The 22,099-nt window shown below is 41.1% G+C and overlaps 2 protein-coding genes across 2 annotated transcripts; one reads left to right on the top strand and one right to left on the bottom strand.

The window, feature by feature from the left end:
• Window positions 1–536: 536 nt before the first annotated feature.
• pcolce2b (procollagen C-endopeptidase enhancer 2b) lies at window positions 537–9,216 on the top strand. Its single transcript, XM_008307828.3, has 9 exons — window positions 537–1,137; window positions 1,325–1,433; window positions 2,167–2,422; window positions 3,635–3,759; window positions 4,162–4,298; window positions 4,394–4,557; window positions 5,490–5,573; window positions 7,431–7,598; window positions 7,840–9,216. Exons 1-9 carry the CDS (start codon window positions 1,001–1,003, stop codon window positions 7,968–7,970), a joined length of 1,311 nt encoding a protein of 436 aa, XP_008306050.1. The 5' UTR covers window positions 537–1,000; the 3' UTR covers window positions 7,971–9,216.
• On the bottom strand, window positions 8,246–22,064 carry trpc1 (transient receptor potential cation channel, subfamily C, member 1). The gene is made up of 14 exons (XM_008307829.3): window positions 21,646–22,064; window positions 20,301–20,790; window positions 19,133–19,287; window positions 18,429–18,530; window positions 18,129–18,331; window positions 17,578–17,709; window positions 17,197–17,392; window positions 16,405–16,741; window positions 14,650–14,789; window positions 14,229–14,378; window positions 11,079–11,260; window positions 10,764–10,965; window positions 10,305–10,499; window positions 8,246–10,008 (listed from the first exon to the last, which is right to left on the bottom strand). The coding sequence occupies exons 2-14, from the start codon at window positions 20,464–20,466 to the stop codon at window positions 9,781–9,783; spliced, it is 2,388 nt and encodes a 795-aa protein (XP_008306051.1). The 5' UTR covers window positions 20,467–20,790; window positions 21,646–22,064; the 3' UTR covers window positions 8,246–9,780.
• Window positions 22,065–22,099: the final 35 nt, after the last annotated feature.

The raw sequence follows: 22,099 nt of genomic DNA, 5'->3' as shown, positions 1-22,099 counted from the left end.
AACTTTTTTTTGAAAAATGTTTTCTTTTTCTTTTTATGGATTTTTTCACGATGGTAAGGCTATAGTAAGGCATGTTTTGGGTGATTTTTGAAATATTCATATAAAACAAAAAAACTGAGCGGTTAAAAAATGTTACTTCTGCTGTACTTACAGCAGGTGGCGTGCAGGCTCTGCAATGACCCGTTATTTAAAACCGTGATTGAGGGGACATTTCAATCACATCATTTAATGCTGTGTGGTAATAAAGTTAAAATAGACTTACTTGTAAAAAGATTTAATAAGACCTTAGGGTGAAGTTTTTGGATAGTAATTAATATCTATTTAAATATCTATCAGGAACTGAATTAATTCATAGATAAACATTTCTTTACCAAAATATATTTTATATAAACAAACAGCTAAAAAAGATGAATAGAAATAATTAAATATAAAATATTATAGTTAAAAACTTTTTAAACATATCTTGAATCCTAAATATAAAAAAAAAACAACAACTTGTGCTTTCCATTACAATTGTGTACACATACAGTACCTCCATTTGAGAACCACTCTAACACAGCTGCCCTCTACCTGCACCTGTGTTAGTGTTGACACTGTAGCGTTACCATTCATGTAGGTTAGACAGCAGCTACAGTCCCTGTTGAGTGGAATGCCAAAGTGCAGGTATGTCTTCTTTTAGTCAAGTTAATTCATGCCATGCCCTTCAAGCTTTTTCAGCCAGGTGTCTATGATGAAAATGATTGGAGACCACCCACCCCACACCCTCCAAACTCTTTTTTTTGGATAAGCAGCAGCCTGTGCTCCCTCCTTCCTCCCCTCCCTGCTGCCCTCCCTCCTTCACCTCCATCTCTCTAAACCACGCAGAACAAACGCTATATTCATCTGCTCCAGCCTGCAGTCACTGAAGCTCCCTGCAGGAACTCACGGGTACTTTTCCTCTTTGCTCTTGGAGTCTCTCTTTCTCTCTTTTTCCCTCTCTCCCTCACCTTCTCACTGCACAATGCCATTCATGCCACGGTGTGAAACCAGGAGAGAATCCCGCTGCTGTGTGGAGCCAACAATGTGGAGAACATGCAGTATTTTTTGCGCATGGAGTCTACTGTTTTTGGCACAAGTCTGTGCACAAAGTCAGAGGAGGTACATCTTTATCATACTCAACCACAATCTGGTTTACTGCTTTGTCAGTGCGCAAGGTGTCAAGGATCTTCACTGCGAAGAAGCTGGATTTATTTGACAGCAACATTCTGCAGCATGCCTCAGGGTCAATACATTAATTCGAGGTTTCTCAAGGTAGGATCTACTTTTCACCCTGTTTTTCCTGCAGACCAGCCTTTACATGTGGTGGAAACGTCACAGGAGATTCTGGAGTCATCGGCAGCCAGGGTTACCCAGGAGTTTATCCCCCAAACACCAAGTGTGTGTGGAGAATCACAGTGAGTTTTAACATGAAGGAATGTCATTATTTCTAGTATTTCTAGAAGTGCTTCTGTACGATACAAGGATCATTTATTTTATAATTTAATCATACCGACTCTGTTAGAGAAACTAATAGTTATTTTACATGGCATGGTATAAAGTAAGGGTTTTAGCATTACTATTAAAATGTGTCCAAAGATTCTTAGAAAAACTGCCAAGAGAGGACAGACTGCCTTGGTCCAGTCTGGAATTAGTGTCATGAAAAAGCAGTGGAAAGACAAGACCTGAATTAATGTTCAAAAAGTGTCATGAAAAAGCAGTGGAAAAGACAAGACCTGAATTAATGTTCAAATCTATCTCCGAGGAGGAAACTGAAAGAATAGATTTCAGTCAGAATGAACAAAACTAGAACTCTTTGCCAAAAGAGTTGTTCACTGTGTTTTGAGATGAAAGGGAGAAGCTGAATACCCAAAGAACACCATCGCTACAGTGGAACACAGAATGCATGAATTCAATCGGAATTATTGAAAAAAAAAAACCTGTAAATAAAGAAGAATAAAAAGAAGGGGATAAAAACACAACAATTCATAATTTTAGCATAATATTGACAATGAATATGGCAGATACTTGCTGTTGCTAACCAGACCATTAGCGAGAGCAGCTAAAGTTCCGGCTAAAATATGTTACAAAGCACATAGCAAAATGAAGTAAAAAACTTGGATATTGGAATTTCCATACTTTTCCGACCAGGTCCCTGAGGGAAAGGTGGTGGTCCTGTCATTCCGCTTCGTCGACCTGGAGAGTGACAACCTGTGCCGCTACGACTATGTGGACGTTTATAGTGGCCATTTCAATGGACAGCGGCTCGGCCGCTTCTGTGGGACGTTCAAACCAGGGGCCTTGGTGTCCATGGGCAACAAGATGCTGCTGCAGATGGTGTCTGATGCCAACACAGCTGGAAGTGGATTCCTGGCGGTCTTCTCCGCTGCACACCCTCACGAAAGAGGTTGGTAGACAAAAGGGAGAGCAGGAGTTGACACAGAAACAGATGTTCCACTACTTTACTGAGTCATGTTGGATCTTCCTCCACGGAACTGGAGCTGCCTTGTGTCTGTATTTTGTACCAAAGAAGAAGAAGTGATTACCAGGAATCAACTCTAGACTCAGTTAAAGAAAAAGAATTATTGAGTCGTACGATGGGCTGCAGTTTTTAATATCTGCTGAGTAAGAATTTATGGAAAAGAATATATCAATTTATTAAAGCTGACGAATTTATCGTAAAGAATATATCAATTTATTAAAGCTGAATGTATTGTTTTCCTGTTGGCATTAAATCAAATCTTTTTTAAATCACAGACAAGGACAATTTCAACTATGTTTTTAGCACACCCTGCAGGTGAGGCTAGGGACACTCTGATCTTATAAAAAAAAAGCAGTAAAAAATAATTTCTCGGCCTTCAAGCCACAAATCTGTGAAACACTTTCAAATCATTCAGACAGAATAAAACAAAGTGTAGTGTAGTTGTTTCTCTTAGGTTTTCATACAAGAGTGTAGTTGTTTCTCTTAGGTTTTCATTTGTCTGAGACAAGGCTAATAGTTCTGAGCTCCAGCAGAGCGCAAAAAGACCAACATCTCTACATTCGACACAGCCTGATGTGGAATTTCTCACCAATTTTTTTCTCTGTCAGCCTCTCGGCCGAAAGCCCACGTCAGAAGAATCACTTAAAGTCGATGAGACGTTTCCTCTTGGTGGGGTTGAAAAGTCTCATCTACTTTTTCTCTGTGGAATTTTAATAGCTGGTTGTTTGTGCTCAAGAATTTGACAGCTGGAAATGGACAATAGCTGTTAAGCAGACGGCGTGGCTGTTACACAATGTACGACAACAGAAAGAGCGTGCCGTCTCTGAAGTGTTGTCAACATTGTAAGACACACGTCAGATTCGTGGCAGTGCGAAATTATACTTCCTTGGAATGTTGGAAAGGAAAACCCTAAATTTAAGGGGTATGTTATAAAAAGATGTTTTATGGAGATAAATGTTGAAAGAGCTTGTATTGTTTTTGTCTTGGCACATGCAGCACAGCAGGCTGCATGAGTCTGCTTCTAACAGGATGGCAAATCCGATCTGAGGCATTTCCCTGAAGAAACATCAGTGACCTTCAACGCAAACACAGCCTTGATGGGGCTCCAAGATTAACTTTACTTATTACTCCCCACAGGGGACCAGTACTGTGGAGGCAGACTGGACAAACCAACGGGCACTTTCAAAACACCCAACTGGCCAGAGAAGGATTACCCAGCAGGTGTGACATGTTCCTGGCACATAGTGGCACCAAAGAACCAGGTAAGAACCGATTCCCAGAAGAACCCAGGTAGGTTCAAGTTGTCCGTGTCAAAGATGCTTTATTTATAAAAAGATAAACATTATCCGTTAGCATAACTCAAGGCTAATTCGAAAAAAATTGCCAAAAGATTTTACAATACATTTTTAAAAAAGCTAAAAGGCTAAAAGACAGGATGGTAGTTTAAAGTTAGCCAAAGCATAGCTACTACTACTTTGCTGCTCTTTATTGACCTGCACTTTATTGTAAGACAGCGTTGGGTGGATAGGTTTGTGGAAAACATGATGCCGACGCTGATTGAGAGCAGCAGCCTTTAATCAAGTGGTCCAGTCTGATGACAGGGTGTATTTCAGAGCTGTAGCAGCTCAGTGAGGATTTCCTTAACAACATGTCTCCTGTGGCAGATCATTGAAGTCAAGTTCGAGAAGTTTGATGTGGAAAGGGATAACTACTGCCGCTACGACCACGTCTCTATTTTCAATGGAGCGGAAATCAACGATGCTAAAAGGATTGGGAAGTACTGCGGCGACAGCCCCCCAGAGTAGGTGATTCTGTTATGCAGACGATTGAATTCTCTCTGAAACCTCGGTCCTGTGACTTAATCTCAGTTTACCTCGAGTCTGCTTCCCTCTGCAGGCCCGTGTTCTCTGAGGGGAATCAGCTCCTAATCCAGTTCCTGTCAGATCTCAGTCTCACTGCAGACGGCTTCATTGGACACTACAAGTTCAGACCAAAGAAGTTCCCGACCACCACGATACTTCCCACCACCACCACACAGCCAGGCACCACCAGGCCCATACGTAGGTAGCAACGTTAGTTCAATCAGAACTTTTGGGACATGTGTTTCTAAATTGTTTTCCTGTGAAACTTATGACCATAGATAAGAAGAAAGCTAAAATTGAGTTTCAAACCTGTTGAAGAATATACTTAAGATTTAATTAAATTATTCTGGACTTTATCCAAAAACCCTTGGGACAAAAATAATCTGGTGGTAGAACATTAAATATTCTTTTTTACAAAATATCTCCAGGACCGCATAAATCTGACACAGGTGCCATGATTAGCCCCGGGGCCATACTTTGGACATGACTGCTCATGAAGTACTAATTCCCTTGTGGAGATCAAGAGCATTTCATTTAGTTTGAATATAAAATAAATCAAATAAATATCAGGCAAATCAAAACTGTGAATTACTGCAGTACTTGTACGTCAGCCTCCTCTGTGTACAGTACACACTCTTTACTCCAAATATAATTTCAGCCTAAAGAAGCACATGTTGAAACACACCACGTACACACAGTGGTACAGTGTGAGTGTGTGTCTGAGGCCACAGTCACAGCTCGTTTTCATACACACACTCACATTCCAAAACTCCTTTTTTTTCCTGTAGTCAAACCTGGTTATTTTTTGCATCTCACTGCCAAGATGTCACACAGTGGTGGCCTCTGATTGGCTAAGATGCTTTGAATTTCCATAATCTACTCAGTACTACATTAGGAATCCCAGTATTTCCGTTAAATTGTGGATTTTTTTGTAAATAGAGTCTAAAAATTGTGTAACTCCAGGAGTAGGTGTTTGTTTTTGTCCCACTGGTCTAAATATAGCTCCGTGAGGATACTGGCTGTGGGTTTTGCACCGACTCTGAATATTCTGTGAAAAAACCACTGCAGCAGCCAGAGCCACCGACCAAATTAGAGATGACATTTTCCTCTGTGTTTCTGTGTGTGTACAGCTCTGAAGTACTCCATTGCACTGTGCCAGCAGAAATGCAAACGGCGAGGAACACTCGAGAGCAATTACTGCTCCAGCAATTTTGGTAAGAACATCATTGGCTGGTGGAATTTGTGGGAAAACCCAGAGGAAAAGTCACACTGAGGAGCTGCAGGTTTTCAAACAGACATGATTAACCTCAACGCACTGCTGTAGATACCTATAGATGTAGAACATGCAGTAAATCACATGAAAAGTTAGTAAATAAATAACACATAAATATTATGTTATTATCAAAATTATGTCATGTGATAGCTTAAGGATGAAAAAGAACGGAAACAAATAATTTAGTAAATAATAGAGTTGAAGAATAGTTAAATAACAGGCAAATATAAGAGCTACCTATCTATAAAAGTAGCATGTATCTTAAACTAGCTTAAATGTAGCAAAGTCTTCAACAGCCTGTTGTGAACCGTAGGGGATTCAAACAGGTACTGCAGTTGTGTGTGATGTTTGGTCGTTCAGACAATTTAAAATAAAACCATTAATACATGAAGCTGTGTTACATGAATGGCCTAGCTACTAATATATATCCTCTCATGTTAGCTTAGCTTGTCATAAGCAGATTAATTTTGCTCATTAAAAGCAAAATGACAAGTCAAACAGCAAGAAAAACAAACAGGCAAATATATCTAAATGTTAGCATTCCTGGAAAATATGGCAAAACAAGTTTGAGTAAATAAAATTAGCCAAACAAGAGCAAATATATCTAAATATTAGCATTCCTGGAAAAATATGGCAAAACAAGTTAAACATTTGAGTAAATAAAATTAGCCAAACAAGAAAATATAAATCAGCTCAGCAGGGCTGGATGTTAGCTACGAGCTAGCTAATGGCTGAATGAATGAATGAAGACCAAAAGACAAGACAAAGTCAGCTCAGAACGTTTTTTTACCCTCTATAACAATAACTGTAACTGAGTCTACCTTTTTTGCACACTTCAAGAGCTTTCTTGACAAGCGCGCCAGGAAGTGAAGGAGTGTGTACAGTAGGACACAGTTGACTCCAGTGTAAACACACACACACACACACTCAGACTGTTGATAAACAAAGGTGTTGATTCAGCCTGGCCCTCCGTTGGCTAACCTCCTGCTCTCTGATGTTTCCTCTCTCAGATGTTTACCACATGTAGATCCAACGGTTCCTTCATAAAAAATAAAAAAAATTAAAAAAAAGCTTCTGCATTGAACAGCACAGTCTGAAGGAAAGGGCAGTTTGTTAAAGACAACGCTCTGAATTATGTCATCTACCTTGGGATTTAAAACAAACACTTCATCAGATCAGAAACACACTGGCACCATCTGTGAGAGGAGTCCTGTTCATGCTGAATGAGATGTGATTTCCACTGGCTGCACTATTAAACTGCTGTCACTTCAAATCTCCTTCATCCACTATGAGCCTGGACAACTTTAATATATGTATTATTGTGTGGACACATGGTCAGAGTGAAGATAAAATAAATACCACCTGCCATTTTGGCCAGATGGGGGGAAAAAAACTAGCATAAAATGACTAAAACTGATTTTCAGTGTTTTTTTCTGGGCTAAACAAAAACACACCAGTGATTCTACACTCCATTAACTTCCCTTTCAGACTCTTGTATGTGGCCCACACAGTACAGCCCGAGCATATACAAGCAGCAAGTTTCTGAGGAAAAGCCTTTTGACTCATGCGTAAATAATGAAGCTGTAAAAAAAAAACAGTGAACGGGTAGAATGATGGGATTTTTAGGATTGATTTTCAATGAACAAGTATAAAAATGCCATTTCTGTAATGAAATTTGTTGTATTTGGAGGCCTGAACAAGTATAAAAATGCTATTTCTGTAATGAAATTTGTTGTATTTGTATAATGAGTTTACGTCAATTTTTCATCACCATTGTGTGTGTGTGTGTTTGTGACAGTGATTAGTGGGACTGTCATCACTGCGACCATGAGAGGAGGAAGTATGTACGCCACAGTCTCCATCATCAACCTGTATAAAGAAGGCAGCCTGGCCATCCAGCAGGCAGGAAAGACCATGAGCACCAAAATCACGATCTTGTGCAAGAAGTGCCCGTATGTCAGGAGAGGTGAGTGCACGTCATCATGTGACCAACTGTCCACACTCAGTTGACAGCACTGGCCAAAGAGCCTGTGAGGTGAGCAGCAGAACTCCAACCAAACAGTCACTGAAGCCTGACCTATGTTTATATGGCTGCATATAAACATATCTCATTCCTCTGCCACGGGAGATTCTGATGTCGGGTCTTTCCTGAATGTCTCTGCCGTTACCGCCACTGCATTCAGGTTCTTTCTGTGTGACCTCACCAGGCTTGAGCTACGTCTTCATGGGCCAGGTGGACGAGGAGGGCCGCGGGAAGATCGCCCCCCACCACTTTGTCATGGCGTTCAAGGCCAAGAACCAAAAAGGGTTGAACGTCCTGAAGAACAAACGCTGCTGAGCTCCTCCAGGAGCTCCGAGGATCGGCACTCGACTACTTTGACCTGAGGCTCAGAGGTGGATGTAAACGATTAAGGAGAGAAGACACTTCATCTCAACAACATACATGAGGTATTTTAAAAAAAAAAACAAAAAAAAACTTCCTCTACAATTCCCATTTGTGTTAAAAGGAACAATGAGGGAGTTGTGTTTGAGTGCTTTGATGTTGGCCTAAGATGAAAAATGGAACCTTTGTCAAGGATTTCACATGTGTTCTACATCTCTGGATGGAACTGATTTTTTTTCCTGTAATTTTAAAAGCACCTGAAGTCAACATGAGCCGTAGAGCGTGCAGAATAACATTTTGGAGAAAAGTTTCTGTAAGTTCTAGACAAGATTCTTTTTAGGTCTGTAATCATTTCTTAGAACAGATGAAGAAGTCGGTTTTGGAAATTAAAATCGCATTTAGAAAAAAATACCTAAACCTAAGTATTCAGTCAATAAGATCATCAGGAAATGTTACTGAAATCTGAGTGAGAAGCCGATCTCTTTTGGGTCGTTTTCCAAAGCCAAATACGACCGTTTCTTATTAACAGTCTATGGAAGGAAACCACAGATTATTTCATTTAATTGCAGTAAAGTGATATTTCTGTTTAATTACACTGTAGTTCTGTAAACTGAATCTGATTGGGTAATAATTCCACAGACCACAGACCTATTTGTTAAAACTGTGTCTGTGCACGTTTTCTTTGACGTTCCACGTTTTGTGTATTGTTGTCCTCCATTGTGATTGTGTGCAATGTCAATGAAATTTGGGGTTTAATTTTTAATATAATTTAAAGACAAAGTCTGTCAAAAATCGTCCCAAATATATATCTAAGCCTTTAGGCCTCCAACTGAGTTTTACTAAATGGGAATAACTCATGTGTAACGATGGGGTTCAGAAGTGGGCGGGGCTTGGAGGTTTCTTAATGTGGTGATTGAAGTGCAATATTTAATATCTGCAGTACGTGACTCTTTCAAATATATATATATATATATATATATATATATTTATGCTGGTTTTTATGTGAAACAAACATCTTTGTAGCTGGAGCTCTTCCTCTTAGTTTACGGATGCACCAACATTAGTGTTCACCATTTACTCACTGTCGTTGTTTGACAAGGAAGAGGTGTGAAAGAAAAATATTTTCATACGGAAAATAATGTCTGTGAATGTTATTTATATTTTACTGTTTTCAACTGCTCGAATAAAATAAAAAAATCTACGTTTTCCTCGTGTGTTTTTTTCCCGTCGTTGCACAGAAACCAAACTGGGTCAGCAGAGATTAGTGAAATATGTGCTGCTAATCATGAGGCTGGATCAGATGATGTGTAACGTGCGTCTCAACGGACCGGGCCTGTGGGACTGTTGGTCCAACAACTGACACTTTTCTGGCCCAAAGTGTCCAAATATCACTTTCAGAGATAGAAATCACTAAGAATATTCAAGTCTTGAACGCAGGGTTTGATTCAGGTCGAATATTTTGACTATTAAAGCTCCAGCGAATTTTCCAAAATTTTTATTTGTCCTTTTGAAAACAATTTCTTTATTTACAAAAAAAAGCTGTAGAGCCGCATAATACACTAGGGGGCTTAACCTGAAGGCTGTTCTGGGAATATATATATATATATATATATATATATATTTAGATATTTTTCTTATTAAATCCAAGTTTTGAAGTCATGTCTGTGACTCAAAATGCAGTTTATCTTACGAATATTCGTTTTTGCTCATGCTCGGGTCGCACAGAATCCCAGAGAAACCTGAGGCCGATGTCCTGTCGAGACGTTCAGCTCCTCGGGTAGAACATGGCGTATTTGGACGTCCGGAATCCCAACAGGTCCCTCATCTCGTTGCGAAACTTGGAGAGGTCCTGGCGTAGGTCGTGGAGGTTTTCCACGGTGGCCTGGTCTGTGCTCTGCATCTTCTGGCGCGTGGACGTCAAGTAGCGGTGAACCAGACAACACATGATCTTCTGGTAGTTCTCGTCACGCTTCTGTTTCAGGTTTTTCCATTCCTGAGGAGGAAGACGGAGCAGGAGCTCAGAGAATTCATTATTCATTAATTAAGGACATGAGGATGAACTGAGAGAGTTGGAAATGCTCAAAGTTTCATCGGAACTAAGAAACACGGACGTGAATGATACTGAGATACTTGAGACATTTGAAGATTGATGTTAAAAAGAAACAGAGAAAGATTTGCCAAAAAGTACTAAATATATCCTCCAAGAAAATAACCAAAACCAAACTAGCTGGACGTGCTACTGTTAGTTTTTTTTTTTTCCAGCCAATATTTCCATTTTGTTTTCCTCACCTTCAGACTGTTCTGTCTCTTCACTCTGCCCTTCGAAGTGTGTGAGCAGATCCACTTGCTCATACTGGTCACAAAGTAGCACACGGTCTTCGGGGAGGGCAGGATGTTCAGAGGTGGTGGCAGAGTGCACTTGTCGTCAAAGTAACTGAGCCACAGTTTGGCTCGAGCAAACTTCCACTCCTTGTCCTCGTGATTCTGCCAACACACCCACACCCCCACCAACCAAAAAGAAGCCCCAGAAATAACAGAGAGGAATGTTAGGAAAAATGCAGAAATAGTGAAAACCACGTATTTTTACTGAGTTTAATGAAAATCAAATGTTGAAGGAAAATGAGGAAACATCTGTGCAGCATTTCAGGCCGAGTTAAATCTTCACACTGAGTGGACGAGGTACAAACAGTTCCTTCAGCCAGGTGGGGAAACTAAAACACACACACACACACGCGTGTTAATACTTACGGCAATTTGTCTGAAGCTTTTATGGAGCATTGCCACCAGCAGCTTGGTCAGCACAATGACCACCACGATGTTGTAGGTGCCGATGATCATGGCGCCGACAAATGAACGCAGCTCCTCCGTTAGGTTGATGCGGGTGACGAACAGTGCGACGTGCGCTAGGGAGAAGATGTACCAGAAGAGGGCGTAGCAGGTTCCCATGAAGCTGGAAAACAACAGAAGATGTTAGAAGGTGTCTGACCTTTCCTACAGGGAAGCCTCGGAGGAATTCTGGAGGTTCAGGGTTTGAGATGACAGACTGAGGTGTCTGGACCAGACCTGTGGAATGCACTGTTGCTCTGCTGTGGGCAGAAGATGCCCTCGCAGTCCCTGGGTGGTGAGTTCTTCTCCTTCTCATTCCCTCCATAAAGCTGAGTGAGTCCAATGGTGAAGGAGAACAGGACCAGCAGGAAGAGGCCGAGGAACTTCCCAAACTCCTGCAGCATCTGACCCATGGAGATCTGAGGAGAGATGAGGGTTAGAAAAGTTCAGTAAAGATGAGAAAATGTTGACCTGGTGATGATTACGTTTCTATTTAGCTGTTTGTGGCTAACTGTGCAGCTCTGTAGCTACATATTCCACTAATAATACTACAGGTATTCTTTTAACCCTACAGACATACTCTGGCAGCCGTGGTTTCTCACTTGGCCTGAGTGAAGACAAACTCACAGAGCAGCGAGGTGTTGGACGGACAAAGTCTTCTCAGACTAATGGACAGATATTCACGGAGCTGAGAGCTTTATCTGTTCTCCCTCAGATTCTCAAACGAGGTGAAAACACGTTTAAACAGCAAACAGCGGCGTCCTGTCAGGGTGAGCGATGACCGCTGTGGCGCCACCTCAAGGTTAGAGTGTTTTCACGGAGACCCCGGCTGCTCCTCTGAGGAGGAGGTCTGGTCCCAATGGGCCGATTCATCCTCTTGTCAGACACTTGGTACACACCTGATTTAGGAGCTGAGGCCGTCGCCGACTAACTTTGTCACTGGACAAACAGGGGCGGAATGTGGGAGGCTAAAGATGATGCGTTCAAGGTCTCTCAACCTAGCCTTAAGACACACAGACACACTAACCTAAAATGATCAACGTGTCGATGAGTGCATTTAATAATGTCTGCTAATCTGTGCTAATGTGTCAGTTAATAAGAGTCTTGGATTTTTCTCTCCCAAAAACTGTGAATTACCAATCACCTAAACATTTGCGGCTAATTTTTTACCCACACAAACTTTAATGGTTTTGCGGTTAGTGAGGTCGCTGTTTTCTTTCTTTTTCCTAGGACGGTGCAGGCGTCGCTGACTTAACTATCGTTGATGTTTGATCAAATTTAGCATTTATTGTCTAGTCATATTTTGCTAATTTTATGTACAACTAGCTATATTTACAGGCTGTAATTATTTTGACAATAAATATTTTTTGCTTTTTAGTATTTGTTTGTGGAAGCATGAAATCCTTCCAAAACTGAGTGCTACCCTCAACCCAAAGTGATTTTTCTGGACTAAATCACTTGTTAAAACTCAGGATGTTTTATGAATCATTAGGGGAACAGTTGAGCCCTGGTTTATTTTGTGTTATCAAACTGAAAGTAATTGGATTTTCCAGCCCATGGACCATACTGTAAATGCCTCCCGCTGTGCCGCTGCTTTTATTAACACTGTGAATGGGGTGAAGTCTGGGCCATGAGTGAGCTCACTGATGATAGCAGATACACAGACACACATTCATGACCTCAGTCACTCTTTCCAACCTCAGGAGGAGGGAAGAAACCAGGAGAAACGTGAGCTGGACGGAAAAAGAATTCAAAGGAAACATACATTAGTGCAGCCCACATGGTACTGACTCACAGTCTGTCTGTGAACAGGAGAGTGTGTGTGTCTTTGTGCCTGTACTCCACTGAGGAGGTGTGTCGGCCGCGTGAGCGTCAGCGTGGCCGCAAACACACTGCCACATGTTTTTCTAAAAGAAAGAATTTTTTCCATCCCACTCAGTCAGACGGTGATGTCACCGAGTGGGTGAGTAAAAAAAAGGTGGGAGGATGAGGAGAAAAAGGTAGAGAAGGAGGATGAAGTGGAGTGTACCTTATTATTAACCTTCATTAGCCTCAGTGTTTTTATGTGTCAACCACAAACAGCTTCAGGCCTAAAACAGAGGGAAACTCCACACAGTCAGGAAGGTCTGTGGTATGGAGTGAAGAAACGTTTGGTGGAAACATCTTAAACACTTCAACATATGTCTACAGCTATGTATACATGACCGCAGGACTATGAACATTATGATGTCATAAAAGAGAAAGAGAAAAAAAAAAGAGCGCGAGGGACATGTTTTTGTTGGTCAATAAGAAAGACAGAAAAAGGTGTTATTATTATTAACCTTATTTTGATTCAATTCCAACCAACTTCTGATAGAAACTTCACACATAACATCGATACCCCTTCACTCTCTCCCTCCATCAGTCATCTTTGTCCATCCATCCATGTTTCTGTCCTCCTTTCCTCCCTCCATCCATCCCTGCAGCTGGAGCTGATATTTTCCCAAACCCAACTCAAAATACAAAAACACCCATTGTTCCAGGATTTGTGCATTTTTCTAGCAAAATTTAATTTCTTTGTTTTGTATGTTGTGAAAATCATTTCCATCTTTAGCAAAAAAAAAAAAAAAAAAAGTGGCGAGGTTCTGAATATGTGCTGCCAGCTGAACCGAGACTCTGGGCCAGTGCACGACAGAGTTTCCAGAATTCACATAAGTTTACACTTTTAACTTGAACCTGGCATGTTGTTCTTTACAAGACCGACATCTGTTCTTAATGTTCCGCAGCCTCATTTACTACAATTGTAGTGTTTGTTGACTCCAAAATATTTGGTAGAAAATCTAAATTAGCAGCTCGGGCAAAAAAATAAATCTGTTTAGAATGAAGAGAAAACAGTGGTTCGAATGGTATGAAGTGAAACAACAACTGAATTTACTGTTTCATTAAAGGTCATTAAAACGACTACTGTTTCTACCAGATTGTGATTAATATAATAAGACATGACAACTGCAACATGATGAGACTCAGCTCTTCATTGGCTGAAGTTTGTGGATCAACCACAGTTTGGAAAGAAATGTAACGCATTTGTCAGTTCACTCAGAGTTCCTATTAAACGGGTTGGGATTCAGTGCTGCAAAACTGAGCTACTGATGTTTGCTGTGGGTTTGTCCTTGAGTGTTCACAGCAAACTGAGAGAGTGGGTGGTGTTAGCTGGAGTGCGAGTGGTAGAAAGAAGGATAGAAATGAAAGATTTGCTTAAAAATATTCAGGGTACGATTACACAATCCTATATTTTTAAATCCTTTACAATTTTCCCATTTTGAAAAACTTCCAATCAATATTCTAGTATTCTAGGATGACTGACTGAACATTCATCTTTAACCTGTGTCTTTCACACTCTCTTCTTACCTGCAGCGGCCCGAGGATGGAGCTGGTGGTGTACATAAAGAAGAGTCGCAGGTAACTCAGAACGTTAGCGAAGGCAAACAGACCCTCGGCCACCAGGATGGGATGGAAGGCATCCCAGTTTTTCCTCTCAGTGTCCTCCACGTTCTTAAACTGCAAAACAAAGTTCAAAATATGACATGAAAAAAAAATTGAGTTTTTTAAATGTTCATACACTATTTAAAGGCAGAGTAGTTAAATTCCTTGCTTTGCATTTGTAAACCTCAGGTCCATTGTTGCCCCCTGCTGGTTCTATCTTCTACTGGTTAACATTAAAAAAAAAGAAAAAAAAAAGAAAATACTGACAGATGGCAGCATACTGGCAGAGAGAGATTCTCTGCACACCTTAAAACCACAGATGTGAAACCTGAAAATGTTCCTCTACCTTGCTGTGAGCAACTATCTTGAGAGCGAAGGTTGCGAGATATAGGGAATTCATCACAAAGCTCAGCTGGTTCCTGGACTCTTCCAGGAAGTCCTCCAGGCCTTCATACCACAGGCGTTTTACGTCTGACCACACCATCCCTACACACACACATACACACACACACATACATACATACAGTATGGGAAATGTTGAACATTTTACGACTGCTCTGAGAATTCCATTATGGAAAAAAGAAGAAACAGGAAACACATTGATTTAAGGCTGGTGAGTCATCTGCTGCAGGATTTAGGGAAGAGTACGGACTTTAATAAAGACGGCTGTCTTTTTGTTCCCAAGAAGAATTCAGTCGGAGGCGAGATACAAACTGAAAGCTGGAGTCATACATCAAGGAGCAGTGACATGTTTCTGTCAGGCATCGTCACAGCCCACTGAACCTGACTCTGTCATTGATTTCTGTGGTTTCAGCAACAGATAAGACAAGGAGGAGTGACAGGAGTTTGACACTTTTCCTCAGGAAATGAACTGTTTTTCCCCTCAGGGAATAATATCAGATTATCAGGAGAGGATGAGAATATTCTAACACGTCACTTTCTTTAACGTGGCTTCCAATAAACGACTGATATTTATTGTCAAATTTTTTATTCTAAAAATGAATGCTGCGAACTCCAACGCACATTTAGCAGCTGTTTCTACCTTTGGCTCTTTTATGTGTTTAATAAAATAAACACAACTTTGACCCTTTCATCGGTTATATTAGGTTTGTTTTCTGTCTGACCAGTGAACTGAAATCCTGAAATTCCAGACACTGAAGAGATACACTAATGCACACACACACACACATACAGCATCTGATTTCCCCATTAATGTGAAGCAGCCGGCTCAGAGGAAGAGCAGGATGGAGGGGAGAGGAGAGAGACGACAGGAAGGGTGGAGAACAATGTGAGCGGAAGGCTGTTGATGATCTGACTGTTGATAACTCTCTGCTGGTGTCCGGCACGTGTACTAGCATGTATTAGCTTCTGTTCACATCCTGATAACATTGGTACACGTTGGTCGCCTCCCTGTGACTGAACTGATTTTGGATGGAGGCTCGACGCTGCAGAGAGCAGAGGCTGCAGCATCAAAGGCAGCGGATTCAGCTGAATGAGTACAAATTGATCTTTAAGCTGCTCTGCTGCAGCGATTATAAATCCCCTCCACCCCCCCATCTGCTGAGTCACAGCATGGAGAAACAAATTACACGTCTCCCTAATGATTCAACTACTGATCTTAATCCTGCAATTTGCTGAAATTCATAACAAATCGCTCCAGAGCCTCCTCTTTGTTTCTCAGCTCTATTAGTTTGGGGAGGAGGGGGGAAGAGGGTCACAAAGAAATCTGTGACTACCATGCAGTGGTGTGATGGAGGAGAGGTCGGACGATGGGACACACAAAAAACTCCAGGCTGGGAGAGCTGGGCAATTAAAGCCGTCGTGCAAAAAGGCTGGTGGTTTGGAGGCAGCAGAGGAAGATCGAGTCAGTAAACTAGTGTGCGTGCTTGAGGTTTGTATGTGAAAAAAATGTGTAAATGTGAATTATTTAGTTGGAAACAATCGCTCAAAGGATTTATAAAAACAACAGCGTAATTTGACTAAATTATTTGGAAAGAATTGTACATTTTAAATCATAAAATGGTGTTTTATTTTGTTGCTTCTAGAACTGTAATGTTTTGAACTCTCTCGGTATAAAAGCTTTAATGTCCAAACATCTGACCTATGATCCAGAGGATGAGCAGGTAGTCGATCATCTCCAGCGCGGGGCCCATGGTGTTCTTCTTGCCCTCGTTGTAGACCAGGGAGTAGAGGTTGAGCAGCAGCAGGAAGGTCATGTAGGAGGCGCTGTGGATGATGAACTTGACGAAGGGCGTGTGGATGATCTGACCCACACGTGAGCGTGGAACCAGAAGGTAGCAGACGGAGAGCAGCGGCCAGAGCATGGCTACGCTCAGAACAGTGGCCATCTTCAGACAGGTGTGTTTCCTCCTGTAACTGGCCGTTTCTCCGAACCACACGGTGTTGAGAAACTGCTGACAGTTGGACTGAGCCACAAACTGTACAAGAAGAAGACACAGCATGTGGAAAAAGAAGTGAGTCGGATATTCATTTTTGAGCAACAATTTTAGCCTAATAATTGTTACAAAACTACAATTTGCAATTAAAAAAAATACCATCTGTGAAAATAGCTCATGTCCATGTTTTGTACTAAGTCATTTAACTGTATGAATATACAGAGTGTTGTCAGTCCAGCAGGACAACAGTCTGTTTTAACTGTACTGTGAAATATGAGTCTGACTTTGACTCTGAACCATCTCTGCTGTAAATCACCTCAGAACTTCAAACCGGGGTTTGAACTTGACTGACACTCCCTGGAGGGAACTCTTTATTTTTTTATTTTCCATGTTTGCTCAGGTCAAACCCTGGTGACCTTGACAAAAATGACGTATATATTTATGGACTAGAACGAAGCTCTTTCTTAAACATGAAGGGCTTTTTTTCCAGGTCTGACCTCCTTCTGGTTGTACTTGATGGCCAGTTTGAGGCGGCTGAGGTTCATGCGTTCCTCCAGCAGACCTCTCTTGTTCACGTGATCTTCGCTGGAGGTATGATTCAAAATAACCTCCAGCTCTCGTGAGTTTCGAGCCTGTGCCAGCAGGTCCTTGGCGAACATCTTACACTGCTTCGCCAGCTCCTCGTAATCATTCCTGGAGTAAAGAAATCAGATCGAAGCAGACCAGATGAGAGTGATTTATTCTCATCAGATCCAGACTGTACCGCAGATGAGGATTTATGATAAAATTCCCATCTCCTTTGTCAACCTAGATTTCATAATGTGCTAAATGACATTAGATGATCTCCTCAAACATCATCCATCTCTGACGCTTCGTACCTGAACTCCACCTCCACCAGACTGAGCTCCTTCAGGTCTGCACTCAGCTCAAAGGCTCTGAGTATGGGATCCTCCTCAGTCAGCATGATGAGTGAGGGACTGGCCAGACACCGGTAGATGTCCAGGCGGAACCTTAACCCACAGAGAATGAAAAAAAGAAATGAAAGTCTTTTTTTAGTATTTTAAAAAAGCCTAAACTCTATTTTATGTAGTTTTTTAATTTTGCAGAACTTTGGGATTTCTTACTTCTCCTTCCCTTATTTTATTTAAATGAAGTACAACATGAAAACATGGTATGCTGAAAGATTAAAAAAAACATTCCTAAAAATACCAATACATAACAGATGACATTTTGAAACCAGTGCTATTATTGAAAACAAGAAACTGCAGCTTTACTGGAACCTTCCCTGAACTCCTCCCTGACAGACTGTATGATTCATGGCTGTGTTTAAGGCTCCATCCTGTCAGTGTGAGGAGCTAAACAACCATCATGTGAAAAACAAAGACATTTACTGTGAGAGACAGTAAACCACTGCAGCTCTGAACTCTACCTGGAGTGTCGAAGGCTGTCCTTCTTGTTCTTAGCGTTGCACAGCGTGCACTCACAGCCTACGGCGTGAGGCCGCGGCAGAGAGATGTCCTGTTTCAGCAGCATGGTCAGGATCTCATAGTTGTTCCTGTGGGCTGCCATGATGACCGGTGCCACGTCCATGGTGGTGGAGTACTCTGGGTTCTGAATACGCTGCATCAGTTTCTACAAAGGGTTCACAGAAATATGAATTTACATCACACTTTCGACGTCATCTTCAGAGTTTATTTGATTTGAAAAGCGGCGAGGGGAGAAGACTGACAGCAATCGAGGGCTTGGACGATCTCCTGGGCCTGTGGTTGAGGAGGATGTCCACGGCTCCAACCACCTCTGAGTCTATAGCCACCAACAAGGCATCTGTGGCCTGCAGGAGGACAGACATGAGTGGAAGATAAAGCACACGGGAACAATCATATTTTTTATTGGTTTGCTGTAATCCAGTACTGACAGGAACGACTGTCTGGGACCATGTGGTCTGTTGTTAGCAGGTCGTTCACTGCCTTTTTATACGGGCAGTTGAACAGATGGATCATTTTAGGTTGGGAATGAGTTTTTATGGACAGTTTATAAACTCAACAACAGAAATATATGTTTATTTACCATTTATATCACTATAAAAAATACAATATTCCATAAGTCTTGATTTGATTCTATTATATTTTGCAAAAACTGAAATAAACAACTTCTACATTTTTCATTTATCTTGGCTACCCTAGAAAAATCATTTCAAAATCATAGGTTGTGTACAGACATTTTTTTTCATCACTAACTGTTAGCTACTTTTGTTACTCACAGCCTTATCCGGCTATTTGGCAGCTAACGTTTAATATTTGTATATGTTTAATATGTTCTGCTAACCTGAATGTATTTAAATCTGTTGAACCTCAACCAACAGCATGGTCCCATAGTCACAAGTGCTTTTTGGTGAGAGTTCACACGTGTACATATGTCTCATATGTTCAATACCTGACAGCCATGATCCAGGAGAAGCTGCAGGATGTCAAGATTCTCGTTCTCGATGGTGATGGTCACGGCGTCTCGGCCCAGCACGTCCACGCAGTTGACGTTGAGTTCGCCGTGTTTGTTCTCCTCCAAGAGTTTCTTCACCATGTAGTAGTCACCTGACCAGCACAAGAACAAAATAAGAGATAATTTAATTTAATTATTACAAAGGTAGGATCATAAAAGCAGTGAAACATCATTCACACACACACACACACACAGACTCGTGTTCAGTCTGGTGGTGCACAGCAGACATCTTCACTGACAACAATAACATCTCCCTCAAAGGACAAGGGTTTGTTTTGCTCAACCATGTTTGCAGAGCCTTTATATGGTCACACTGGCAGTTACAAGAATAACATCTGCCTGCACAGAGCTCTTTACTTATCAATGAAACAGACTGGCTGATAATAACCATGCTTCTCCCTTATTACTGTGCAGTTTCACATGAGTACATACATCTCCTTGTTGGGTGCTGTAAAAACTGCAAACCATGAAAACGTGTTTAGTCGAGAGTTTCTAATGTAAGAAAAATAAATACAAACCTATAAAGAAAGAGAACAAAGTAGCAGTTTATCAATAAATGACTTAAATGGACAATGTGGCCAGAATGTTTAAATAATGGACTACGGGCTGGAAGAGCTAAAAAGCCAGCAAAAACTAACTTATTGGTCTACAAAAAGAAAAACATTTCAATATTGTTATTATAAACATGCAATGGAGAATGAAAGAAAGAAGTAAAATGTTAAATTTAAAAACAATTGACGTAATACTGAGATGATGTGAGACCACAGAAATTACTTAAAATAGATTGAAATCATTTGATTATATATGTGGAACACTTTGCAAAAACAAAAAAACAATTCTTGTCCATTTCCTCCTCTCATAACAGGATGTGTCAATTTTACAAGTGCCACTATGGGCCCAGGAGCCCAAGTTTGAACACATCCTTAGATGTACAGAAATACTGTAATAATTGTTCTGGATCCATACAGCTGATGTAAAGACAATGCAACATGATCAGTGTAACTGACATGACGACTTCAGATTATTACAGTGAGACATCTCTCAGAGTGGACACATTGATTCTGGGTGGAGCGAGACGAAAAAAAAAAAAAGATCGATACCAAACCTTTCTCGCATGCCAGCAGGAAGAGCTTGTCATCCAGCGTAGTCTCCTCCTTCACCTCCCTCACATCCTTCAAGGCCAGAAATTTATCCGGAGAGGAAGCGTCCGTGCCCTGGTACAGAGCTGCCATGATGACGGTCAGGGAGTAGGGACAGACACTGATGTGCATCCCACTGGGAACACTTGCACCTTGCGGTCCCTAAAACGGGACGACGAGGAATCTTTTATCCATCGCAGTGTCGCAGCAGAGTCATCGGAGTCGGTGCTGTTGTTGTGGTCTTATGGGCGCATCTGCTCCGCGTCTGCGCCGCGGTGCCAACTCGACTCTCTGCCGCCTCCGGGAATGACGCTGCTGCCGGAGGTGATGGGTTCAGTCTAATGATGGTTTATCCAACCGTGTTCACGCGCATCTCACTTCACCAACATCGCAGCATCCTGTGCACGGCTTTGGTCCTGATGCTGCTGACAGCTGCGCGCACCGCGCATGCTCCGCCTCGACGCAGGGACAAAGATGCAATGTTTTATGGTTATGTAACACAGAGGTGGCGTTATAACGATGTGCATAACAACATACACGGTTTAAAAACAGAAGATACTTAGACAGGAGGCATAAGTTATTGATTATAAGATCATCTTCATTCTTAACATTGTTTAAAAAACAGATATAAAACATAAAAAACATTCAAAATTAATTTTACCAATAAATTCTCAAATTGTTATAAAATCTGTCCATATTTTTATATTGTCACTGTTTTTTTTAAACACAGATCACCACATAATTAATCCACCTAAATAAAATGGCACTTTTTTCCCTTCTTTTTTACACTCGATGCCCTCACTGATAAAACACTACCCATTAATCCTGGTTGGACAAAACTTAATAACGACACGCTGGCTGTGCCCTTCAGCATTTTAAAAAAAATGCTGAAATTTATTGCAAAAACAGAGCATGTAGCCTGTGCTAGCATGTAGAATTATCGGTGCGTTAGAGCTGCTAGGTGGGGACTTTTATATTATAATTATTATTATTATTTGGTAAAGTTATTCAAAATTATTTTGCGAGTATTCCCACTTGAGTAAATATAAATATTTTACAAATATGTTATTGAGTAAAGCCTGATTTTGTTTACTAACTCCAAACAGTGTCCAGCAGAGGGCAGTGTAGTCAAAGGTTTTGTACTCTGAACGTCCGTTTTGGGTGTTCTACGACAACAGGAGCCAGATGTGAAAATAAATAAATTGAAACTCAAACATGTAAAAAACAGCAGTAAGTGTTTTATATTAGGATGATATGTTTCATTTAAGAGCAGATACTATTTTTAAAATGTTGCTGGTGTAACAGACTTACTTCAACAGCGACACAGTACGGTCGGTGTAACTGTCACTCTGTCTTTTGAGCAGCAGCTCCATTATGTGTAGAGCTGTAACCCAGACTGTTAGGAGACGAACGGTCTGCAGAGCATGTGGTGGTTCCTCCTCTTCAAACACACACATGGTCTCACCGAGTTTCAGGACACTTCTGGAGGAAGCAGCTGCCAAAATGTTAAACTTCATCTGGGTCTGTTTGAGGACAGTGTCAGACAGTGATGCTGTCCATCTCTACCACGTCCACACAAACCCTGTAATATATGACTTGTTTACAACATTAAAACGGGTGAGAAGAGAAGGATAAAAATAAAGATAGTTTTATGTCTTTTATGGCTGCTGAAAAGATAAATATTTATGAGATTTTCCTAAACTCCAGTGAATTAAACAAAATGCTAAAGCTAGCACACAAAATGTTCAAAGTGATTAATCCACCT

Source organism: Cynoglossus semilaevis, chromosome 3 (genome assembly GCF_000523025.1).
Source record: "Cynoglossus semilaevis isolate Cse_v1.0 chromosome 3, Cse_v1.0, whole genome shotgun sequence".
NCBI lineage: Eukaryota > Metazoa > Chordata > Actinopteri > Pleuronectiformes > Cynoglossidae > Cynoglossus > Cynoglossus semilaevis.
The sequence above is the reverse complement of the archived record's forward strand: the minus strand, read 5'-3'. Positions and strand labels throughout refer to the sequence as shown.

Bases quoted from the DNA above. Each gene is read 5' to 3' on its own strand.
- trpc1 (XM_008307829.3), bottom strand. From the start codon at position 20,466: ATGCACATCAGTGTCTGTCCCTACTCCCTGACCGTCATCATGGCAGCT. The intron at 18,531-19,132 runs GTATTGAACATA...GTCCTCCTGCAG, and splicing joins TCCTGGATCATGGCTGTCAG to GCCACAGATGCCTTGTTGGT. The intron at 11,261-14,228 runs GTAAGAAGAGAG...ATCTCTCCTCAG, and splicing joins CCATCCTCGGGCCGCTGCAG to ATCTCCATGGGTCAGATGCT.
- pcolce2b (XM_008307828.3), top strand. From the start codon at position 1,001: ATGCCATTCATGCCACGGTGTGAAACCAGGAGAGAATCCCGCTGCTGT. The intron at 1,138-1,324 runs GTACATCTTTAT...TTTTTCCTGCAG, and splicing joins TGTGCACAAAGTCAGAGGAG to ACCAGCCTTTACATGTGGTG. The intron at 5,574-7,430 runs GTAAGAACATCA...TGTTTGTGACAG, and splicing joins TTACTGCTCCAGCAATTTTG to TGATTAGTGGGACTGTCATC.